The 8,280-nt window shown below is 50.2% G+C and overlaps 1 protein-coding gene across 1 annotated transcript; it reads right to left on the bottom strand.

Moving 5' to 3' along the window:
- Nucleotides 1-5,002: 5,002 nt before the first annotated feature.
- LOC105311649 (melanoma-associated antigen B2-like) lies at nucleotides 5,003-6,034 on the bottom strand. The gene has a single exon (XM_011387592.1). The coding sequence runs from the start codon at nucleotides 6,032-6,034 to the stop codon at nucleotides 5,003-5,005; it is 1,032 nt and encodes a 343-aa protein (XP_011385894.1).
- Between the last annotated feature and the right edge of the window lie 2,246 nt (nucleotides 6,035-8,280).

Here is an 8,280-nt window from a genome sequence, read left to right as displayed (position 1 = left end):
AACCTGGTATGATGGGGTGAGGGGGAGCCTCGCCCGATAGCCCTGCGGACCTTTCTCCAGCTGATATCAACGGGCGGGACCCGACTCTCTCCGGTACTCTCTATTCGGTGTTGGTCGGATCCCTCAGTCCTGACTCAAGCTCCCCGATTTGACACCTTTCATGGCGCAAGACTCCCCTCTTTCTTGCCTTTAAGCCTGTCTAGTAACTAGCAAGATCCACACCACCTGTGGTCCAGCAGGAAGAATTTAGGATGGCCTTATGTGGTCATAGCTGCTCACGGTCTCAAAGAATGAAAGGTGTGGCAGGTATGTTCAGGCACTGTAAGGCATGGTTCCACTCGGGATCCAACTCAAGTGCTACATTGACTTCTGGGCAGGTGTGAGATTCCTACGTGTGTTGACATCGAAATGCCACCGTCAGATCAAAACTATCACTTCCCTGTCACTTGTTCCTGAGTGGGAACCGATGGGCCCCTCTGTCAGACATCTCTGCCCTTGGCCTCCTAGAACTGGCAGTGGGAAGTTTTATTTTGGCCACTGATGATGCGGGTGGCGTTCCCACTCTTCACCGTCCTCACCCTGTTTCCTGGCACAAACTGCAAATATTCCATCCTATCCCTTCACACTAAGGACCCCAATTCCCTGAAAACGTTGAGGAAGAGGTGACATTTCCTCATTGGCCACAGTAGCCCCTGATTCACCAAGGCTAACAGTGGTGGAAGGAATCTGTGTTGCCCCCGACTCTGATGAGGTGGAGGGTCCTTTCACCCTTGCGAGTCCTTACCGTGGATCCTGGCACAAGCTGGAAATCCTCCTTCTGCCGACACAGGCTGCCCTCTTTGAAGATGTGCCTCCCGTCCATGAGATGTTCTGGGAGAAAGTGAGTACGTCTCGTCAAGTCACCAAGACTAGGCGACATGGTCTCAATTCTGACAACGGGGACAGGGCCTAAGCGGCCCTCTTCTCTGTGACTGTGTGTCATCCTACTGACTGCTGTCTGGAACCAGGTACCTTTCCTTTGCTGAACCGAGCCTCACTCATTAGTCCAAGGACTTGAAGTCTCAGAGAACATTCCCTTTCTGGAAAGGAGGGTTAATCTTGGCCTGAGCTCTGCCTGTGATCTGCCATGGGCAACTGCAAAGCGAGACGTTCCATGGACATATCTGTTATGGAGTAGCCCATTGCCTCATCTCTCATAGATTATCTTTTCCTTGACACCCTCAGGCCTGGATTCCACCCTCTGCTGAAAAGCCGGCCTGTAAAACACAATCTCGCCTTCTCGAAACCCTGCAGGCCGAATCCGAGTCGGACTCGAACCCGTCAGCTCTTGTCTGGGCCTCCCATGGTAACGGCAGACGAGGGCTTAGGTGTGGCCCTGTCAGCTGTGGTGGACTGGTACCCATGCAGGGTCTCCTCTTGGTCTCTGCATCATTGCTGGGACCACACTGTCTGCTGATCTGAGACTAGAGCCTTCAGACAAAATCCTCACCTTCCATGGACGTCAACTGAAAGTCACTGTTAGACACAAGCTGCCAGGACTGTTCTGAACCTCACAGGGCTGACAACTGGGACGAGACTTTATGGCATGCTACCCTTCTGGCTGGGTCCTTCCACCTTCCTCATTCAGGTTCATCAATGTCATTTCTATGAGAAGCCTGAGACTCCTCCTCTACTCATCTGAGATCTCTGGCCTGAGACCAAGGCTCTCACGCCCCTGAAAAGCCTGTTGAAGAAGGGATGTGATGCTCAGCATCAAAGCTGTGTTTGAGGATGCGTGTGAGTTCAATGTGGCCCGTCTCCCTGTGCCCCCTCTACGCCCGCCCTCCAATATTCTGAGGTGTTGGTCTCCCAATCCTCTTGTGCCAACCCTCGTCTTGGTTCCCATCTCTTGGATTAAAGGTTTCCTGGTAAATTCCACATCTCTTCAGACTCTTGAGAAGGTACGACTCTGCAATCCTTACAGACCATGGGTCCCTCTCCAGGAGAAATCTGAGATGGGGAAACGGTAGCACAGGGCCAGAGCCCAGGTCACTTGGTGTGTTGTCTAGGGTAGGAAATACATTGACTATTACTTGTCTACATCAGCCAGATGAAGAGGCTCACGTGACTTCTGTTCGGATAGATTTACTTTCAAAAGGGGAGAGATTGTCCAGGAGGACTTTGAGAGCACCTGATCTTTTAGTTTCTCAAACATTGCAAATGTAGATGATCAAAGAGTCACGGAATCTGTCTCTTGCATTGATTTACACACAGTGACAGTACACCCAATCCCAGAAAGTGCAGACAGCCCCATATTAGAGGAACCCAGATAGGATCACAAGATATATCATAATTAAAATGCCAAATGTTAAAAACGAAGAGAGAATCTTACAAGCAGCAAGAGAAAAGCAGTTAGGTATCTACAACGGAGCACCCATAGACTGATTTTTGCTGATTTCTCCACAGAAACTCTGCAGGCAGAAGGGACTGGCAGGAAATATTCAAAGTGGTGGAAAGCAGAGACCTGCAACCAACACTCTTCTACTCAGCAAGGGGATCATTTAGAATCAAAGGACAGATAAGAGCTTCCCAGAAAAGGAAGGGATAAAGGAGTTCATCAGCACCTTGCCACAATTACAAGAAATGTTAGAAGGATGAAGAAGAAGAAGATGGAGGAGGAGGAGAAGAAGATGGAGGAGGAGGTGGAGGAGGAGGAGGAAGAGGTGGAGGAAAGAGTAGGAAGGAGAAGGAATGGGAAGAAAAGAGAAGAAGAAAGAAGGAAGCAGAAAATGGAGGAAAAATAATAAATATATGAATGTCAAAATAGCAATAAGTACATACCCGTCACGATTTACTTTAAGTGTTAAGAGATTAAATACTCCAGTCAAAAGACATAGAATGGCCCAATGGATGTGAAACAAGGCCCTCGCATATGCTGGGCACGAGAGACTCACTTCAGATTGAAGGACACCCAAAGAAATGATAAAAGACAGGGTATCAAAATGGAAATGCTAAGAACAACAACAACAAAGGCTGGGTAGCAATGCTTAGGTCAGACAAAATAGACATTAAAAGAAAGGCTATAACAAGAGACTAAGAATGACCCAGTAATCCCACCTCTGGGTCTTTATCCCAAGAAACCGAAATTGAAGAGACACATGAATCCACATGTTCGTTATTTACAATTGTCAAGACACGGAGGCAACCTCGGTGTCCATTAATAAATGACTAAAGAAAGAAGAGCTGGTACATAGATGCAGTAAAATATTAATGACTCAGCCAGAAACAAGACCGAAATTTTGCCATCTGCAACAACATGGATGGTCCTACATTAGAGAAAGTCAGAGAAGGACAAATGCCATAAGAGTTCACTTACACGTGAAGTCTAAACACCAAAACAAATAAACAAAACGGAATCAAACTCGTAGATACAGAGAACCTATGGATCTTGCCCGATGGGACTGGGGAGGGGGCACAGTGATGGGTGAAAAGAGGAAGGGATCAAGTGGTACAAACCGATAGTTACATAATAGTCATGGGGATGTAACGTACAGCATGGGGAATATAGTCAATAATATTTTAAAAACTATGTATGGTCCGATGGGTACTGGATTTAGAGGGAAGAGCAGTTCCTCAGTTTTAGAAATGTCTGGTCACAGTGTTGTATACCTTAAACTAATACAATATTGCAAACAAAATGTAACTGAAAAACTGAAAAAATCCTTAGAAAAAAGAATAAGGGTCACAGGTTGCGTCTCACGGTGGGAGAGTAGAATAGTGGGCTTACCATAATTTAGACCAGCCGTCTACATTGATCCTTGCCATTTACTAGCCCCATGACTTTTGGCACATTACAAACTCTAAGTCTATGAGACAGGCTGTCCACTGTCCAGCGAGTCTGATCGGCCCTGTCTTCTGAGACTGGTAGCATATATGTGATCTAGAGAAAGCACCTGTCACTGTGCCTGTCTTGTATTGAGACATTAGGCAATAGTAAATATTGCTATGATTATCTTGACCTCAGAGATTACCATTCATCCAGCTGGGATTTCTTTTTTCATTTCTTTTTCTTCCATTTTTCTTTCTTGACATCTAAGGCATGTCATGAAATATGCAGTGATCTGGGGTGGGTGGGGGGGGACCTCCCAGTGGGCGAAAATGCCCCTTAACAATGAAAGCTCAGTAATCTGCTCTCTCTAACCCCTCTTTACTCTCCTTTGAACCTGTTCCTTATGAAGTAGAGCAGACCTCACCCTCTTTTGTAACGATAGCTCCTCCTAGCCTGTATAATTATTCAGGCAAGGGATGGGCCTTCTTTGACTAAACACCCCCAGGGCAAGCATGAAGACTTCCAAAGAGCTGATGCTCCATTAATGACCGTGTAAAAGAAAGCCATGAACAAAGAGGTACACGCACAGTGCTTTATATTTTCAAACATGCTTGACGAACATTAGCAAAGCCAGGTAACATCTTTTAAATGTATAAAAGGAAAGACGAAATGGAGTAAGGCAATGCAAAGCTGACCACGTGTGTGTGTGTCTCTCTCTATCTCTCTCTCTCTCTATAGATAGATAGATAGATAGATAGATAGATAGATAGATAGATAGATAGATAGATAGATAGACAGACAGATATAATATGTATTTAGATAGATAGATAATATATAGCTATATTATATATATACGTTTCTATATTCTGATCCCAAATCTTTTTGTGTGTAGTTATTTATATTTCCAAGGATACTGCTGTCTTAAAGATATGTTATCTTGTTCTACATCACAAAAGGAATTTTATGGATTATCAGTGCATATTTCAAAACCAAAATCTTACTCCTAATCCTGACACACGGCAAGGAACGTGTGATCTGTGTCGTTCACGACTTAAATTCTGAATGTACATAAACTTTCTGTTGAAAAGAACACTGTTTGAAAATGCAAAAAAAGACAAGATACACATTCGTCGATATTAGGAACATAGTTTAACAGGTCTTTCTAACTAGAAAGTGAGGAATCCACCTCAGAGCTCACTCGTGGGGAGGGTCGCGGCTGGACGTGGCCCTGGAGCGTGCTCTGGCTTTGTCGGTAGCCCCAGCCATGGTTGCCGCAGTGGCCCGGGCTCTCTCCTTCTCATCTCTCAAAAGCTCTTCATAATGGGGCGGGAAGTCAGTGGGGAAGGTATCATTGACCTTGCATAAAAAGTCCAGGACTTTCCCCTTGGTGGTTTCAGCTTGGGCTCTTGGGCCCCACAGGAACTCGAAGCGTGGAGGATCACTGCCGGGCACCTGCCGGTACTCAAGGTACTTTTCCTGCACCAAATTCTGGGTGATAATGTCCCTGGGCTCCCCCAAGATGCAGTGTGTCTCTTCATCGTAGACACCCAAAATATTCAGGAGTTCCCAGATCTCCTCCTCAGAGGCGCGGTTGCCATTCAAGAAGATCAAACCCAGCAGAGGCATCAGAATCACTTTTGTAGGAAATCGCAAGGCATTGCTCGTACTCTCATCCCTGCTGTCATCTAGCTTGCAGACAAGGGAATAGGAGTGACCGTTGGGCTTGACTTCCTTCAATTCTAAGCCAAAGACAAGATCCATGCGCTCAGAGGCTTTCTTGAGGATCTCGGGGAAGTGCTCCCTGTACCTTTTGTGGATGACTTTCAGCATGTCTCCCTTTTTAATGGGCTCATTCATTTTGTACTTACACAGCAGGAAGTGCATCAACATACCCGCCTTCCTAGTTAGAAGGTCGTGGCCCGAGCTCTCACTGGAAGGTGCAGCCTGGGAATTTTCACTCTTCTGAACACGGCTCTTGGCATGTACGTCAGATCTTCTGCACGAAACACCTGCGGCGGCACTGGCGGCAGCCGAGACACGTGCAGGCGCCTGGAGACTGCCAGCGACAGAAGAGCTCGAGGCACCATCCCCAGTAACAGGAGGGGAGGAGGCAGTGGCCTCTTCCTCTGCTGTCGCTGCCTGAGCACTCTTAAGACCTTGGGCCTCGGCTCTGTTCTGGCGGCGTTTCTCACGAGCACGGAGCTTACTCTTCTGACCACGAGGCATGGTGGCTGTGGTCCCGGACAGCAGACAGGACTGTGGCCCACTGGGCAGGGGATTTCGCACCTGCTGGATAGAGAATGACCTGAGGTGAGCACCTCCGACAGGTAGGATCGCCCTTGACTTCACCGAAGGCCTCCTTTACAGGTTACCCTGTGGGCACTGCTCTGGGAACCCACAAGGCTCCGGTTCTCCTGGCCACTCTGTCCCCTGACAATCCCCTAGGAGAACCATAGCACCCATCGTGAGAGCCTCACCCTGCCTCCTACTCACCCTGCCCTGGGTTTATTCAGGTGACGGCAGGCGCCGGCAGTGGGGGCCCCTGTGTCTGCCCCGTGCGGTCCTCTGAGTTCATCTTCTCTATTATCCTGTCTACACTGGGCAGGAACTGGGTACGCTCACCTCTACCACTCTGACAGTGACACCTCAGATACCAAGGGACCTAGGTATATAAATGAAAGGCGGGTGCCTCAGTCTACCTCCCAATGACCCCTAATTGGGGACGTACTGTGCTGATGGCTGAGCAGGATCCTTTCTGTCCTGAGTGCGTTTGGATCCTCAGTTGTCAGTCAAGCTCCTCACCGTGGGTCCTTGCAAGGCTTGGCAGCACTCCCCTTTAACTGAACGGTGTGGCTGCCTTCACACTAAGAGCCTCACCTCCCTCAGTCCTGATATGAAGAGTGAGGGGCATGCTCACTCTGACGGCCCTCCCCTGAGATTTCTTGGGCGGACATCAACGGGTCGGGATACATGCTTCTATGATGTCCCCTTTATTCACGGTTGCTTGATAACCTTGAGTCCTTACTCAGATTCCTCAACTTGGGTCCAGGTACAGAACTGCTCATAGTAAGAGCCAATCGCTCTCAGTCCCAATAGGAGACAGTGAAGGGGACCTTATCTGACCAAGCCTGGTTTCCCAAAAGTGGGAGCTGCTGCAAGCAGGTGGAGGCCCTATGGCAGGTGGTCCCACACATGATCCCAACTCAAGGTCAAAATTGGACTCTGATAGGGTCTAAGATTTCTCCCTCTGCTGGTGTGGGACCACACCCCTCAGACCAAGACCTTCACTTCCCTGTACCTCGAGTGGGGACTGATGGGCACTAATGACCGACACATATATCTTTGAGGTCAGCCAGTGTCGAAAACAGAGAAAATTCACCGTGGCCCCCTTGATACGGTGGGGGACATTCGCACAGTCCTCAAGTTCTCGCAATGAAACCTGCCTTAACACTAAATTCTGACTCTTCTGACCTGAGATTGTCCCCTTTGACTGCGTCTCCTGCCTCCATGAGATGCTCGGGTAAGTGAGAGCAACTCCTGAGGTCAACATGCCCGAGGCCCCAGGGCTGCAAACACAGCTGGGGTTTTATGTGGCCCCCTTTCTGGGAGGGGTCCCCCATCCTCGCTCGGCGTCACAACCCGGAATCCTGTTACGGACTGGGTCCCGTTTGTCGCACTGGGCTTCCTCCACGCGACCAGGGCCCTTCCCTCCCTGACACCATCTCCACAGACAATGTGCGGACGCCCAGCCGGCCAGCTCTGCCCGGGGCCTCCGTGCTCACTTTGGGGGTTGTCGGGTACAGCCCACACCGCCGTTAGTCGCAGCTAGAGGGTAATTTAGCCGCTTTTTATCTGTTTCCTTTGCCTGGGGCCTCCCGGAGCTCACGCAGGGGCGCTGCTCCGCGCGGTGCCCTTCATGGGTAGAGGTCTGCTCACGAGCACTCGGGGCCCTCATTTCCCACCCAGTTCGGACGGGGATGTCCTCCATCTGTCCAATCGGGGTACTCCCGTAGAGGAAGCCCTTCTCCCTAACACACTCCAGGCCCAATTCAGGCCCCGTGCGGTCCGGCAGAGTCCGCTGGGGCCTCTCAGGGCCGGACCGCACGGGAGGGTTTCGGCGGGGGCACCTGCGCTATTGGGGCGGTGGCCTTCTCCCGTTCGCACGCGGGGATCTCACCTTGCCTGCAGATCAGACCCGCGAATCCACGACCCGCCGAACCAACGCCGCGCGCGCGCAGCAGGAAAAGGTCCTCGGCCCCCGCCCCGAAGCGGAAGTCAGGGAGTCCCCCCCGCCAGGGCGGTCCCGGATGTACGAGGGCTGACAGCTGGGGCGGGGCTCTGCGGGACCTCGTCGTTTGGGATTCGGTGGCCCGCAGGACGTCGTGGACGGACCTCGCTTTTGTGACGTCAGGGCCCGGGATTCCTGCATCTAGAGTGACCTGAGTCTTCTGGGCCCCTACCGAGGGCCCCAC

The sequence above is a fragment of the Pteropus vampyrus genome, unplaced genomic scaffold (genome assembly GCF_000151845.1).
Source record: "Pteropus vampyrus isolate Shadow unplaced genomic scaffold, Pvam_2.0 Scaffold1000005683, whole genome shotgun sequence".
Taxonomy (NCBI): Eukaryota; Metazoa; Chordata; class Mammalia; order Chiroptera; family Pteropodidae; genus Pteropus; species Pteropus vampyrus.
Note: the sequence above shows the minus strand (reverse complement) of the source record. Positions and strands in the feature narration are given on the sequence as shown.